The 16,719-nt window shown below is 46.2% G+C and overlaps 1 protein-coding gene across 2 annotated transcripts; it reads left to right on the forward strand.

Moving 5' to 3' along the window:
- On the forward strand, window positions 1-12,176 carry TRAPPC2 (trafficking protein particle complex subunit 2). Of its 2 annotated transcripts, XM_073798971.1 has the most exons (6): window positions 4-135; window positions 6,292-6,412; window positions 7,401-7,512; window positions 10,074-10,217; window positions 10,646-10,732; window positions 11,984-12,176. In XM_073798971.1, exons 2-6 carry the CDS (start codon window positions 6,351-6,353, stop codon window positions 12,080-12,082), a joined length of 504 nt encoding a protein of 167 aa, XP_073655072.1. In that variant the 5' UTR covers window positions 4-135; window positions 6,292-6,350; the 3' UTR covers window positions 12,083-12,176. The 2 variants fall into 2 exon arrangements, with proteins under 2 accessions (XP_073655073.1, XP_073655072.1); XM_073798972.1 differs by lacking the exon at window positions 6,292-6,412 and having other exon boundaries at window positions 1-135.
- The last annotated feature ends 4,543 nt before the right edge of the window (window positions 12,177-16,719 follow it).

Genomic DNA, 16,719 nt, shown 5'->3' on the forward strand with positions numbered 1-16,719 from the left:
CTCTGCCCACTATCGCGAGAGCGCAACGGCAGAGTCTCGCGAGGGCTGCTTGAGGAGTCCCTACGGAAGCTGCGGAACGCGGGTCTCGGCCGCGGGAACTGACTGGGCGTTTCCGTTCCCGGCGTCTCGCCGCAGGTAGGGAATGGAGTGAGTGGGGGGCTGGCGCTCCGGGACTCTGGGGGATGTCCGCGGCCCCACGGGATGCGAGTGTTGGCCCTGTCTCTCCCCTCTGCCCCGGGGCCGGCTGAGCTCTTCACAACCCACCGGGCCAGTCCACAGCGCGATTCAACCTGCAAACGTCCACCTGCTCGGGGGCTTTGCTTCTTGTACCTTTCACTGGGTCATTCAGCTCACCCCGGGTTTTTGACCGCGGCATTATTGCCGTTTGGAGCCGGAAAATGCTCCGTTGTGGGGCTGTCCTGTGTACTGCAGGATGTTGAGCAAGCATCCCTGGTTTCTACCCAATAGATGCCAGTAGCACCTGCACTCCCCTGCCCCCGGTTCTGAGAACCGTGAATGTCTCCGGACACTGCCATGTGTACTCTGGGAGGCAAAATTACCCGTGGTTGAAAACCAGTGAGGTAAACTTTGAGTACCCATCGTTGTACGTGCTGTGAAGATAGGTGAGCCGGGTCCCCCATATACTTAAATCTAATTAGAAAGGAAAGGAACCAGTCTCTCGAGAAGCAATAATGAAAACATTACAGCCAGAGAATTGACTAAGAGCTAAGATGCATTGTAGACTGGGTAAAGATTTTAGAAAAAGTGGTTGGAGATGGACATGAGTGGGCACTTCTCTGAAAAGTTAATAAAAAAAATCAGGACCCTTTCAAGAGCAGTGAGGCATCTGGCCTGGCTCCAGAGTCCCATGCTGTGGGTATAAGGTATCTAAGCCCCATGAGGACAAAATTGGGCCAGTGATGGTTTTGTGAACAGCACTGATGAGTACAATGAATTTTCACCCCTGGCGGTGAAAGACTTAGAGAATTTAAGAGGCATCAAGAGTGACAGGGCTTCCATAAGAGGTAGAGAGCGTGTAGGTTGGTGTTCGGAAATACTTGGAGAAGGAGGAATTTGGGTGGGCTTTGAAAGATGGGTGAGGTTTACACATGGAATCAGGGAGAGTATTCCAGGCATGGAGAGAGAAATAAATCTGGAGTGGACACGATCAGTTGGGGAGAAAAAAAGTATACCAGTCCACTGTAGCCAAGGTAGAGCAATGAGGCTGAGAAAAGCTCTACAGAGCAACATGGGATACATTTTTGATACTGGTACTTGATCCCTGTAGATGAGAAACATTAAGGCTTTTGAGCAAATAGTGAGATGATGAAAAATGTTCTAAGACAATGTTAATATGTTGCAAGTACTGTTAAATAGAAACATCTGTGCCCGAAGACCCTCTTACCCCCAACCTTTGGTGCCCAAATTGAATAGATTTAGATTAAATGTCCAAAAGCCAGCATAACCTCACTTATGGTGAGGTAGAGGAATTGCTTTTAATATTAATAGGAAAAATAACCCTATTAGAGATCAACGGTATTCATCCTGCTTATTGCAGTGGACATGTCTTGTGCCACACTAGGTTAGTCTTCCAGCTCCAGGTCTGTGGAACTAGTGAAGCCACTGCTGTTGGGAGCATAGGGAAGTTTTCCAGAAGTTTCCCTATAGAGGCTGTAAAGAGGTTTGCTGTAAAAATGGGTGGTTTTGGAACTGGCATCCATGAGTTGTCTCGGAGGGGCCTTCTAAGTTCATTGGGTTCATCCTCCCACTCTGGCACTACTAGTGGTCTTCCAGCTTCCCCTTATCACACTTCTAGTGATCGGGGTGGGGGGGGTGTGTCACTTCACAAGGCAGTCTGATAGTTCTTTAATTATTACAAAGTTCTCAATTATATTGACCCAAATGTCTTTCCATGTAACCTCAAAGGAGCAGCCCTAGGCTTGGCCTCTGTAACAGTTTGGAGTAAGTCTGTCTAGTTCAGAGCTAGCAAATACTTGGCGCTCCCATAGGCACTGCCCTCTCCCAAACCTGTAGCAGATGCGGGTAACTGATCACAGCAGTCTTTCCCCCGGACCACCGTTAGTCTCAGAATCTTTCTCAGCACCAGTTCCTGGCCTTCACTGCTAGTTGATTAGAATGGGCTCATGGGAAAAAAACTCATTTGCCATCCCTAGTCAAATCCCTTCCCATTAGACAGCATCGTATTTAAAGACTGCACCATAGCCCACTGTCCCCGCAAAAAACGTCTCCCCCCGCCCCCGGTTTAAACATCCTCAGTTCCTTCAGTAGCTTTTGTCTTGTTTCCAGAGCATTCCCTAGCCTAGATGCCTCCCTCCTCCCAGCACACACAGTTCAGAGTTAATGATTTTAAAATGTGATTCCCAGAACTGAGCATGTCCCGCAGAGATAGTATTATTAGTGATGAGGATATCATCTTCTCTTAATGCAGCCTAGAATTGCATTCGCTTTTTTGGCCACTGTATCAGATTGCCACCTCCGATTTAGCTGGCAATAAATGAAAACCGGTTCTCATAGATGAGCTAGCTGCTCTTATACTAGGTTTCCCGCATCCTATTGTCGTGCGGTTGATTTAAGCCCAAGTACAGGACTTTATTTCAAATCCTTTTAGATTCCATCCTGTTCACGTCACCTATTTCTCCTAGCCGTGGAGATCTTTGGAATCCTAACTTTAGCCTTCTAATAAATTAGGTGCCCTTAACTTGTTATCTTTGGGTGTGGTAAATTGGCTTCATCTCAGTTACTGATGCAAACCTTGGGCTGGACTAGGTTAAGGTCAACCTCAAAGGCTCCCTAGAGACCCCATGCTGTCGACTGATGTGGAGCACTTTGACATTCCAGTCAGCCCTGCACCGTCCCTCCTTCAGCAGAGAACGAGCACTTCCCGGGCCCCGGCACTGCTGTGGCTCTGGGGGTACCACAGGCTGTCATCCAGGCTACAGGTCTCTTAGGTAGATAACTACAGGACTTCAGAAAGTGACTCACCGTCTCCGTATTTCCCTTCCTCAACAGCGAGTGTAGGTCTGACATAACTTGTTCTCCTAGAACAAGTGAGTCGTAACCCACTCTTTTTGTCTAGGGATTCACATTAAATGACTTAGTTTGTCATAAAAGCCCCCAGCATGGTGTCTGACTGACGACAGGCATTTAATACCTATTTCTGTTGGTGTTTTAATCTCTTCGGAAGTACTCAGACCAGGAGGCAAGCCTCTTTGTTTCTCAGAGTTGGAATGACAGTTACTGGCTCTTTTCTGTTCCTGTGATTTCTCAAACGTCACTGACCAGTAGTTACACCGTCAGCTGTCAACCCAACTGTTTCTTTAACATATGTCTTGGGGTTCACAGCCTGCCTAACCTAACTGCTTCCACACTTGCCGTGTGAAAATCATTCTTTGAGAAAACCCAAGTTCAGCACACCTGTGTCCCGTGTTATTTATGTACCAGGTGCCTCAACTAATTGACCTTTCTCCCTTGCTTTTCCCTGTGGTAGCCTGAAAGCCTTCCACACATTTCAGCTTGTTTTGGGCTTTTGCCCTTCTGATGCTAGCCTCACAGGTTTCTGGTCCCATTTTTATGTTCATTACTAGTTAGTGCCCTCCTTCTTACATCCTGTACACGGTCTTTTCAGGGAAATCCAGAGCTCCTTGTGCATTTCTTTAGTTACCTCTCTCAAAAGCAGCTCAAGACACTCTAGCCACCACAGACAGCTGTTTTCACCACAAATGGGAGTCCTGGCTCCCCTCCCTTCAGCCAACAAGTCCTGCCCTTATAAAGGAGGATTTCTTCATTGGTACTTTAACAACTATGGCAACTTCTCACAAACGTGCTGTTCATCAACCCAGACACAGCATTCATCAGTCAGGCCCCGAGGGCCTCAGCACTGGAACTTTCAGAAGGTTCTCGTCCTTGTTGAGGAGAGTTAATCCCCACAACGCCTCTCTTTCCTGCATTCCCTCTCCTATATTCCAGCACCGTCCCTCGCGCCCCACACACACTCTGCCCAAGCGACGGCCCCCTCCTCACAGGTCCTTTCGGCAAGGGGGGCGGAAGGGCTGTGTTAGCTGTAGGGGATACTTGCTGGAAAAACCCAGCCCCAGCCGCTGTTCTCTTCCATACTCTCATCCCCCTACTGCTCCCAGGGGCTTCACCTCGATGCACCATGGCCCGCCCTCCCCCCCGCTTGCCATAGGGCTCTGAAACCCGCGTCCCATGGAAAATAAACTCATTTTGTCCCCAGTCTCTATAGAATGCACCTTCTACCTTTATTGCTGACACTTACGGGAGTATTTCCTTTTTTCTTATACCTGCAGGTTTTTTCACTTTGACGTGTTAGTTTCCTACTGTGCCCATAACACATTACCACAGATTTACTGGCTTAAAACGACACAAATTTACCATCTTACGGTTCTGTAGCATACACGTCCAACATGGGTCTCACTGGGCTGAAATCCCCTCTGGAGGCTCTCGGGAAGAATCTGTTTCTTGGGCTTCCCTGGTGGCGCAGTGGTTGAGAGTCTTCCTGCCGATGCAGGGGGCGTGGGCTCGTGCCCCGGTCCGGGAGGATCCCACATGCCGCGGAGCGGCTGGGCCCGTGAGCCATGACCGCTGAGCCTGCGCATCCAGAGCCTGTGCTCCGCAACGGGAGACGCCACAATAGTGAGAGGCCCGCGTACCGCAAAAAAAAAAAAAGAATCTGTTTCTTTGTCCTTTCCAGCTTCTAGAGGCTGCTCGCATTCCTCGGCGCATGACGCCCTCCTCCATCTTCAAAGCCAGCAATGTTGTAGCTCCGTGGCGATCCTTCCACAGCCACGCTTCCCCCTGACTATGCTCTGGGCCTGCCCTCTTCCACTTTTAAAGGCCCTTGTAATTCCATTGGGCCCACCTGAGTAGCCCAGGATTCTCGCCCTATCTGAAGATCAGCTGATGAGCAGCCTTAGTTCCATCTGCAGCCTTAATGCCCTTTGCCATGTATTGAATACGTTAACATTCACAGGTTTCCGAGATTAGGATGTGGACATCTTGGTGGGGCTCGGGGGAGCTATTCTGGCTACCACCACACGTTCAAAACTGACCTGTTCATTTCCATCCCTCTTTCCTCTCTTTCTTATTTCTGTTCTCAGTGAATAGGTTCATCATCTTGATATTCTGCTTGATCACCTCAGCCAGACATTTTGGAAACATGCTAGATTCGTCCCGCAGCTCCCCAGTTTAATCCATTGCCAAGCTCTGTGTGACTGCCTCCATAACCTCAAGCCCTTGGAGACACTTGAAGGGCCCCTATTTTAGGTGATGGAAAAATTGAGCAGGTGTAGATCATCTCCATCCTCGCGGAAAGTTCCCTTATCAGACAGCACGGAATTCTAGAGCGTGTCTCACCTCTGCTCACTACCTAGGCAGAGAAGCCCCAAGTATTAAATGACTGTGGACATTCCCTTCCTGAGACAAAACGGTTATGTTCTCCTGCGGCTTCCTTTTCTTCCACTACACCTTTCAGCTTTTCCTTGTCAGAATGGAATCGAGAGCTGCATACCTTCTTCAGCTGTGTGTGAAATCACACGATTGGCAGCTCTGGTTCTGCGTAGCTGAGCAGTTTGTGATCGACCGTTTATGCGGTATTTCCTGCAGTTGCCTTTCTGTTTATCCTCACGCTGTTCTTAGGATGTGCTTGTCTCCCAGACCCAGGTCTCCGTATAGGGTTGAGTGGGTTTGGGGGAAGGCGGGGAGGAGGGTAATCTTCCTTATACATACATTGTCTCTTGCTGCTTCTAAATGTGTGCAGGGGGAGAAGCATCTTCCTTACAGTATTTTTTTTCCCCTGCTGCTGCTTAAATGTTTGTGCTGAAGAAAGTAAGCCCTTCCCTTGGCAAACTCCAGCTATGAAACCTATTCCGGCAAGAATGAATGATGTCATTGTTTACTTGGTTAAAATTTCAGGCTCCCATCCCTCTTCCCCTCACTTGTGCTTGAGAATTACTGCCAATTCTCCTAGTTTTGCAGAGTTTTTGTATCATTCCTGCCCGTCTTTGTTGTCCAGTTTTACTGTTTGGGTCTTTTTCTCATCTTTCCCCTCTTTCTGTAAAGGGCCAGATGGTTTCTGTGGCGACCACCCCATGCTGCCATTGTAGGGCAAGAGCAGCCTTAGACGGTAGTAAGAGGACGGACCAGGCCAGATAGGGCCTGCAGGCCGTAGTGTGCCAACCGCTGCCCCAAATAACCTTTTAAATCTGACTCACTTCATCATGCCACAGGTCTCCTATCTTCCCTTTCTTCCAGTCACGGGCTTCCAATTCCAGAGTGAAAGGGGCCAGCCGTGCCGTGATTTCCTCTACAAAATGTTGTACTCATCAGGAAATACATTTCCGAAGTCTTCGGATGTCGTCGCATGGAAGTCCCAGTGAGGCTCGATGGGCCCTGGGTTCAGACACACCTTACTGTACGCTCCCAGTGAAGCAGATCCCCGCCCCATGAGGGGGCCTTCCTAGGCCCCACGTCTCCACGTGCCTGCGCTCATGTCGCTAGAGCTAGACGTGAACCTAGCTTGGTCTGATTCCAAAGATCTTGTATGAAAAATGCATACATAAATGCATCCGCCCATCTGTCCGTCCATCCATCCAGATTTCGATTGTGCTAAATGCCCCAGAATCACTGATTTCTCCCCCACCCCCCCTTTCTCTGTTTTATTCCTGTAGCAAACCTATTAATCCTCGTTCCAAGACCTCTTAATGACTCAGAATGTCTTCCTTTTGGATTATGACTTCTTCCATCTCTTCTAGAGTACAAAACTGTTTCTTCCTCTCTCATAAATGGTGTTTGAAGAGGCATATAACAGGCTCTTTTATGTGCAGAGTTACATTCATAGCATAGACCCTTCAGGTAGGAATACAAGTACCACACAGTCTGTAGCTGACCGCTCTAGGAGCTCTCCTTTCTGTAAAGGACACGCGCTAGAGTGGTTCTTAGCTTCTTTGGAAGCATCCTTCCTGAAAATTTCTAAGGCAAGTCAGTTATTTCCTCATCAGCACCCAGGTGTTAGTGCCAATGCTGACTGATCTAGTCCAAGTTTAAGCCAGCTTACCCTAAATGTTCCACACTTTCAGATCATGAGAATGTTGTTCTTATGATTTCATATTAGAGGTCTTCCAGTTTCCCTATGAAAATGTAGTAGTGGATTCTCCAGGACATATCACAGATAAAGAATTTGTATCATCCAAAAGCCATGTATCTACGGTGGCATACTGGAAAGCATGCCGAGCTTAGGGGCCACCTCCTCTGCAATTCAGGTTTAAGTTAAAAAAAAAAAATGGAGTTCGGCAAAAACCAGTTCCTGGTTTTTGGTTTTCAGTATTGAGTACTAAAAATATGTGTTATTTTCATTTAACTAGGAGCTATATATTGAAGACAATGTCTGGAAGCTTCTACTTTGTCATTGTTGGTCACCATGATAATCCAGTTTTTGAAATGGAGTTTTTGCCAGCTGGAAAAGCAGAATCCAAAGTGCGTATGGAACCTTAACAAATTCCATTAACAATTGTTCTGTTGTTGTAACGATAATGGTGTGATGTGATTTTAGAACTGCAAGAGATCTGGACAGATGAGGTAACTACAAACCCAGCACAAATGAGGCTTGCTCTGCAGTCCCACAGGTTGATAGAAGCCAGCCAGGAGCATCCTCTGAATTGTTTGTTCGTGCTCTAATTCAGCACACACATAGCACGCACTAGCAGATGCCCTGGGTCTCCTCTCCCTGGTCATCAGTTCCGTCTTTCACCTCCTGTGAAGGTGGCTCCTTGAGCACATAGAAACATAGCTCACCTGCAGTGGCTCTGCAGGAGCAGGTGGTGCTGCCCTGAAATGCCAGGGAAGTCCCTTCTGTCCCCGTGAATCACCTTTTTCAGCAGGACATACGTGCTAGATCCACTACCCCAGGAGGGTTAAAAGAGACCCCGACTTACACATCCTTCTACTGCCCCTGAGACGGCGGCCTTTTTCGGCGACCCCCACGTGGCACCCACTGGCCGCGTGGTGCCCTCGTGCTCTCCTCTCCCGTGACGCCACCCAACCTTCTTCCTGTCAAGAGTGGTTCCCGAAAAACAAGCTTCAGGAACATGTTGCCACTGAGAGTAAACAGAGCCATAGAGTCTTGGGATGAGCATAGCTGGTGCCTTCCATCTCCCTGTACAAGTGCACATTCCAAATAAATTGCCGACAGGTTATGCTATGTTTCTCCCAACCTCCAAAAATAGGCTTGAAAGTCCCTTAAGACAGGAACTGATGTTTGAAATTAGTTGTGACGTGTAATGTCCAGTGCAAGACGCTTTTCAACTATTCAGATCTTGCCACCAAGTATGATAGAAATCCAAGGTATTATCCTAGCAGGTGTTGCTACATTATTTTCCCACATTCACATGAGCACATTGCTCGTTAAAACTTGGATGTGAGGCATCCCTGCAGCCTAGGTATACGGCTACTGGCAGTTTCTCTCACTCCAGCGGCCTCGCGGTAGGCAAAACAGTGCGTGTAAAACTAGCGTCACGTGACTTGATCTTTCTCCTGCTACCGCTTACCTTCGTAAACCATTTCTACAGTTTTCTTCTAATGTCTCAAGATTGATCATCAGTGTAAAGGAAGACACTACTGTGAGCCAGACAAAACACATCCATTTCCCTGAGGATTAAATTAGCTTCGTCACGGTGCCGTGAGTGAAGTATAAACATGCTTTACCTACGCGAGGGATTCCAGGGCAACATGGCCGCCCAGTCACGGGAACAGCCTCCTCAGCAAGGAAGTTATTTATGTTCGTTTCCCAGGGCCGGTGTCACAGAGTACCAGAAACGGTGTGCCTTTAGAACAGAAACGTCTTGTCTCAGTTGGGGAGGCCTGAGTCTGAGATCAAGCTGTCAGCAGGGCCATGCCCGTCCAGAGGCGCTAGGGAAGGTCTGTTCCAGGCCTTTCTCCCAGCTTCCGGCAGTTCTCGGCTTGTGGCAGGAGAACTGCAGTCCTCACATGCCAATCTCCCTGGGTGTGCGACTGTCTCCAGATACCCCCCTTTTATAAATACATCAGTCATTGTATTAGGGACCCATTCAACCGTAGCATGACCTCATGGTAACTAATTACATCTGCAATGACCCTCTTTCCAAATACGGCCACATTCTAAGGTACCGAGGGTTAGGACTGCAACATAGGGATTGGGGGAGGGGGCACAAATTCAACCTGTAACAGAGGTGTTCTTTGAAAAATGCATTTTGAAAGTAAGAATTCCACAGGAGTGAGACTGCATTCCAGGTTATGAATTCCTTCTGCACATTTTGCTGGGACAGCCCCTCCTTCTTCAGTTAGGCCTTTACAGTCCATGAAAAGAACACCCGCGGCTTTGACAGGACCACCTGGCGCTGTGGGCACAAGGGACTGTACGCAGCTGGGGCTGAGCCTGGCCGCCTGCCACTCCCGGGTGCCCTGCCATGTGAGCTCCCTGTACCTCAAGACGGCCTGTGCCAGGCTGTCTCCACTGCTCACCGGGTGTCACCGCACACGAAGCCCCGTCTCCTACCCCCAGCCCCACCCGAGGCCTGTACTCACCACCTGTTTAGCCCCAGCCTACCTTGTTTTTTTCCTGTCTTCCTCCTCTAAAAAGATGCGAGCTTCTTGAAAGCAGGATCTGAGCTGAGGGGAGGGGAGGAATGGGGAGGGGGAGAAAAACAAACAAAAAAGCAGGATCTACTTTTTTCTTTTAATGTAGTATATCCTTTTTTCACATGCTTAAATGGTTACAGAACTTGGTAACTTCCTTCTTGCAAAATTTTAAAAATATAGTTTCTTGGACACATTTCAATTACTAATTGGCTGTTTCTATTTATTGAGTTTTCGATACCAGATTAGAAAATAGAAAATAATGTGAAAGCACTGAAGACCTCTATCTCATGACAATAATCGAAGTAAAAGCAGAAAGCTTCCCCCCGCACCCCAGAGAGCTGTGTCTAGCGTTTGCAGAGTGAAGTCTGGCTGTCTTGGCGCTGTAAGGAAATGTTAATCTGGTGCTGCTCGCTGCCACCTAGGACGATCACCGCCATCTGAACCAGTTCATAGCTCACGCGGCTCTCGACCTCGTAGATGAGAACATGTGGCTGTCAAACAACATGTACTTGAAGACGGTGGACAAGTTCAATGAGTGGTTTGTTTCAGCATTCGTCACTGCGGGTCATATCCTTACCTGTTTAATAAAGAGCTCTAACACAGGGTTGGGGTAACAGACTAGACCAACATGGGACCTAGATGCCAGGTTCTGAGTCTGTGGACTGCAAAATATTAGGTAAACATTGCCACTTACGGGGCTTTTATTTTTTTTAGGGGGAAAAAACACCTTTTCTTTAACAGATAATTTTAAAACCAAGTTTCATATATAAAGTTAAGGTTTATCTGAACCATATCAATGGTGATTTTATTTTGTAGTTATTTTCTAACTTAAAAAGATTATGTTCTCTTCAAGATAAAACTAACCTAACTTTGAACCCAGTTTACGGATTCACCTTTTCCATCGCAAAATACACTGCATGTGACTCATTTGAAGAATATTGTGACTGATCGCTTTTCAGTTTTCATTTCTAAAGATTATACCTTAATTATTTCACATATGAGATTTATTATGCTGCATGACATCAGGCAAGAAGACGGGATAAAGAACTTCTTTACTGATGTCTATGATTTATATATAAAGGTATGGTATGTTCTGTACCTTGTAAACTCTGGTTATAAAAGAGATTCCAACTTTGGCAGGACACTGGCCTGTTGAGGCAGCCCCCTTAGACCGCACAGCTCTCCTCTCAGCAGAGCTCTCCTCCAGCAGGACCATTCCGACAGCTCCCTCACCAGGCAGGTCTTTACCACCAGCTTAACACGTATGCAGGACAACAACTTGTAGTTATTTTTAAATCGGTTTCATTCTCCCCCTTTTGGTGCATATAGTTGATTTTATGAGGGAACCCTAAAGCGAGAGACAGAAGCAGTCTGTATAAGGGAAGTTGCTTCATAATTTTAATGTAAAATGTTTTCCATCTACTTAACAAGTAAGTTACAGTGCAATGAATGTAGATCATAAACAGGAAGTGATTCATGTATTATCAAAGTCACTCAAGGAGAAAGGGGCCACACGCGTTTCTTGATACTCATTTGGAAAAAATGAAATAGTAATAAGATATGAGTGGTTAAACTGCAGTGCTGACAGTATATTCTTAATAATTTAAACATTCTCTATTTGGACAAGATTTTTTGCATATCAGCACAGTTAACAATCAATATTCCTAGTCAGAAGTAGCAAATAAGAATATTTAGCCATCTTATCAAGATGGACAACATCAAGTGATTAAGGTGTAAAAGTTGGTAACTCCTTTCCTCATTTGTGATTCCATCCAGTACTAATTTTCCCTCACACATATTATGATATACTCATTACATTATCTGAGAAACTGATCGCTTACCTTGTGTTAAAGGAGAGTATTAAAAACCTGATTGTTAAAAACTACCGCACAAGAGTAACTTTTAAAAGCAGTGTGGTATAACTTTTCCTCCACTCTGAGCATATCAGATTTTTAGTGTGTTTCATATAGCCAAAGGGCCTACCGGATGAATCCACATCTTGATAATGAACGTTGAATCTAGTTGTATTTCACACACACGGTGGATCCCGGGAGTTGGTTTTGCTCACACAGGCAGCACTTACCATACGTGCCACCATGGGTTTTGCCACAGGTACTTCCCTTAAACACCAAGACAGAAATTTCCTTAAGGGGCTGTTAATATTTAACAGTGGAACATCTTCATTAAAACTTAAAAATGTGGTCTTCAGACTTTTGCTTTGAATGTCTTTAATGACTTAATTTAAAACTTTAAAAGATTTTCCTTTTAGAGACTTAATGATGTCAGCCTTTTTACTTTGACAAGCTCACCTTAATACTTTCTTCTCTTCTAGTTTGCAATGAATCCATTTTATGAACCCAATTCTCCTATTCGATCAAGCGCATTTGACAGAAAAGTTCAGTTTCTTGGGAAGAAACACCTTTTAAGCTGAATGCAAAAAATTCAGAAGTAAACAGTGTCACTACAATGGGGTGTACTCAGGAATGTGTACATTGTAAGTAACTTGATTAAACAGCATGGAAAAATTTTAGTTGTAGTCTCAATTTATCTAAACCTAACGAAATTGCTTTTATATTTAAAAATAGCATATTCAGTTTCTTATGATTATCAACAGATTGTTATTTGCTTGTGAACAGTGTTATTTATGAAGAGCTCTTTATCAGTAAGCTTGAAGTATTTTTATTTTAAAAATTGAGAATAAGCTTTTGACTTTCCTTATTCAGATAGCTTGATCTTGTTGTAACAATCCTGAACCGAATGTCATGGTCAATATTTGGTAGAGGCAGATTTAAACCCAAAAGCTTCTGCAGTAGGGAATGAAGTTGATAGCACATACATGGGTTCATCTATACATCTAGAGATGTTATGAAAAGGTATAGGTAGTATACACAGAAGTAGTATATGTACACTAAGAAGCCAAGAAGCCAGAGCAGACAGCTTTGCAGTGCCAAGTGCCACAGGTCTGCCCCTGTCGGAGACTGGGAACAGTGATCCTGCTGTAATCCTAGAATCCTGGATCCATGTTTGTCAAGTGGGAGGCTAGGACCAAAGTGACAGGTTATGTTCTTATGTTTCCTTTCCCTCAGACAGTAAACTAAAGATTAAGTGAACCCGTTGATAGCTGTACTAGTAAACAGCTGTAAGGCAGTTTTAGAATTGTAAACAAAGAAAAGCTTGCATCACATTAACACTTGCGCTCTTGGCCATCTTGGCCACTTAGGCTGTATACCGGAGGGGGCAGGAGTGGCCTCTCTTTTGTACTGTAAGAGCGTGGGATCTTACAGTAAACCAGTAAATGTCCATTGAAAAGCAAGTAATATAACCGCGTTATTTTCTGTGCTAATAGTGAGCACCTGAAGAATTTTGTTCCATTCTGAATAACCTGAGCAAGTAATTCTAAGTTTGGTCCTGTATCTTTGCGTGAAGTTGCTAGCATAATTTTTTACCATATTTATTTGATTTCCTAAATAAAGATGTTTGTCCAAGATTATGAAAGTTTAATATCGATTTTTTTTATTCTTTTTTTTTTTGGCCACCCCACGCGGCTTGCAGGATCTTAGTTCCCTGACCAGGGATCAAACACGGGCCCGGGCAGTGAAAACGCCGAGCCCTAACCACTGGACCGCCAGGGGAGTCCCAATATTGAATTTTTTAAGTGCTACTCACCCCACCACTACTACTACCATTTTAGTCCTGTTTCCCCTAATGAAAGTCTGCATATTAACATATATTGCAACTCATTTTACAGGATTCAAATCGCCTCAAACTTAGGTGCCGGAGCAGAATAAGAGATACTCAGCTAGAAATCCAGGAGTGATGTCCGCCATGCTAATTGGAGAGACCCACACATGTACTTACTGTATACAGTTTGCTCTGCCCTCAATGAGCATGTAGTGCAGAGGGTGGCAATGCTCCAGTGAGGAGTAGTGGCGTGGTGCTTCAGGAGGCTGTAGCATGGAGATGGTTTGGATCCCAGCTCAGCCACACAACAGCAGTGCCCTGCAAACAGCCTTGGCACCAGGCTTGTGATGGTGAGATGGGAACGAATAACACAGGCCCCATGGGAGTAGATCAGTGTAGTTAATTGTCAGATTTCACGTATGACTGCCTCTGAAGGAGCATGAAGGCAGATTCAGTGATGAGCGTAGGAGTGGGTAGGACCTCAAAGGAGGGCCGTGCTGGGAAAGCCTGTGGGCACACGGATAGGACAGCCCAAAGGATGGAACCAGGGCTGGTACAAGGGGAAAACCAGGCGCTGACCATTAAAAAAGCAAAAGAAGGGCTTCCCTGGTGGCGCAGTGGTTGAGAGTCCGCCTGCCGATGCAGGGGACATGGGTTCGTGCCCCGGTCCGGGAAGATCCCACATGCCGCGGAGCGGCTGGGCCCGTGAGCCATGGCCACTGGGCCTGCGCGTCCGGAGCCTGTGCTCCGCAACGGGAGAGGCCCCAACAGTGGGAGGCCCGCGTACCGCAAAAAACAAAACAAAACAAAACAAAAAAACGGCAAAAGAGCCGGCAAAACTCAGATCTGGTAGTAGGTGACCGTCACTTAAAGCTCTGGAACACAAGACCAACTGGGGGACATCAGTAGCACCCAGGGCATCAGGCTCCACTGAGCACACGCAAGTCAGTATTAAACCTGTAATCTACGTTAGCACTCCCGAAGTGATCCAAATAGAATGCACAAATCGGGTTTGGTCCTCTTCCATTGCCTAGGATGCTTTGGTGGTGCCCACGTTCTCCATGTATGTGGAGACCTTTGGTCTCTCCTCCACCCTGCTACACCCGTGTCCTATCACTTTATGGTCACGACAGCACTTCCTGGTTGACAGTCCACGGTGGTAACTTCTCAGAATCCACTGACTACAAAGATCCTCTTTTCTACCTAACGCTTCCTTGCCCCACAAGCCGCTGGCACTGTGGATGGAACTGGCATCACAGGGTCATGCTATTGAAGTGAAAGCTTACACAAGGTTTTATAGAAATGTAAAACGCCAGGTTTTAACATGAGGACCATCTAGGATGTTTTAACTTCAACTAGGGAGTTTTCCCCAAGGGGGAAGAAGGTCACAAAAGCAGTAATTCACTGAGGAATGTGCACTTTTCCATCTTCCAAGCGGCACATTGTAATTGCTACATCGACTGGCAAGTGTACATCTGTCCATCCTCCCAAGTTCAGTAGTTTGCCTTTTTCTTAACCCTGAACTCTGTCTCCAAGGCTTTACATGCGCAGACAGCACGAAAGCACCTGTCATCACGGCGGCAGTCGCCGGCCCCTAACACTGGGGCCCGGCCCTGAACGGGACAGCGCGCTCCGCAGTCCTTCCCTCCCGCCTGCTCCACAGCTGCTCCGCCCCTCTTGCCGCCACCGCAGTCGCCTGCTTTGCTCCCCAGCTCTCACTTTTTCCCTAGTTCTCATCTTTGTGTAAGTAACACCAGCCAGGCAAAGCCCGTGTTACTTTCTTAAAAGATTCATAGATTTTCAGCTACCTTCTGCTGCTGTCTGAAGAGCTCCTCCGTCAGGTGAACGAGTTGTCGCTGCTGCGAAGGAGGAAGCTAGTCAGTCAGGTCCTGTTCCTCCTCCTCTCGTCCCATTTCAGTACTGGGTTTGGTCAGCCTCTGTTCACTGGGTCCCTTTAAGTCACGCTGTGAAGCTCCATTACTCTCCCTTCCGTCAGCCTGTCTACACACACACGAGGATTCGGTCCTTTGATCCTTTTTCGCTGCCCAGCTCTAGACCTCTGGAATGCCAACTAATCTAATCCCTGAATATTTAGCTGAAAAAGAGGTTATTGAAAAGATGCTTCAAAGTTTAGAAAAACCACTAAGGTACTAGTTAAATCTACACAAGTATCAAAATTATACATTTTGTAAATACCTACACACACACACACAGACGTGTAATGAGCTGAATTGTGTCCCCCCCCCACCCAAAATTCATAATCAACAGACCTAGCTCCCAGTCCCTCAGAACGTAACTGTATTTGGAGACAGGCCCTTTAAGGAGTTTAAGGAGTTAATGTTTGAGCCCATTAGGGTGGTCCCTTAATCCAGTCTCACTGGTGTTCTTATAAGAGGAGGAAATCTGGACACAGACAGACAGACGGGTGTGTGTGTGTGTCTGTGTGTGTGTGTGTGTCTGTGTGTGTGTGTGTGTGTGTGTGTGTAGAGGAAAGATCCCCTGCAAGCCATGGAGAGAGGACTCAGGAAAAACTAAACCTATCAACACCTTGATCTTGGACCTCTAGCCTCCACAACTGTGAGAAAAGAAATCCCTATTGTTTAAACCACCGGGTATGCATGTTATGGCAGCAGTAGTGAACTAACACAATATGCTTCCCTTACATACTAAAAATCTAGACGGATACCCAAGAAACTGACACACGGCTGCCTCCACGTGCAGGAACTCGGTGGCAAGGGTAGATATTTGTCCCTTGTGCCTTATAATGTTCAACCGTGTGACTCTATCATCTATTCAAATGATAAAAAAAGTACTCCTAACATCCATTGGTGAGCAAGGTGTGGGAAACTTTAATATACTACTGCTAGCTAGCTATCAGCAGAGAACGGTTTGAATAAACTGTTAGACATCCATGCAGCAGATAAATGAGGTAGATCTACTATATAATGGACATATACCCAGACAGATTGAGAGAAAAGGGCAAGTCACAAAACAATGAGTACACATGATTTAAAATAACAAAGCATGTCCCCTAGAGAAAAAAACAAAGGGAATATATAATACACACTCGTTTCTTAATGGTGGATTCCTATTTTGTTTTCTGAATGGAGGATTATAGTTTGGTGGGGTGGGGCGGAATTGATTATAAATAATAAAAACTACAGCTCTCTCTAACCTGAGACTATAAGGAGATTTAATTTCCCCAGATTTAAAATGTGAAAATGTTTTGCTTAGAGCCAAATCTGTTGTGTTAGGAAATTAGATTTTCAAAAGCTGAGCTTACTGTATTGGCGTTCTGTGTCAAGTGGTTCCAAGGAGCGGGGCCAGGGAGAGAAATCTCCCAACCTAGCTGTTCCGAAATGTACTCCCCCGCACAGGACAGCCCCC

The sequence above is a fragment of the Tursiops truncatus genome, chromosome X, assembly GCF_011762595.2.
Source record: "Tursiops truncatus isolate mTurTru1 chromosome X, mTurTru1.mat.Y, whole genome shotgun sequence".
In the NCBI taxonomy this organism is placed as follows: Eukaryota; Metazoa; Chordata; class Mammalia; order Artiodactyla; family Delphinidae; genus Tursiops; species Tursiops truncatus.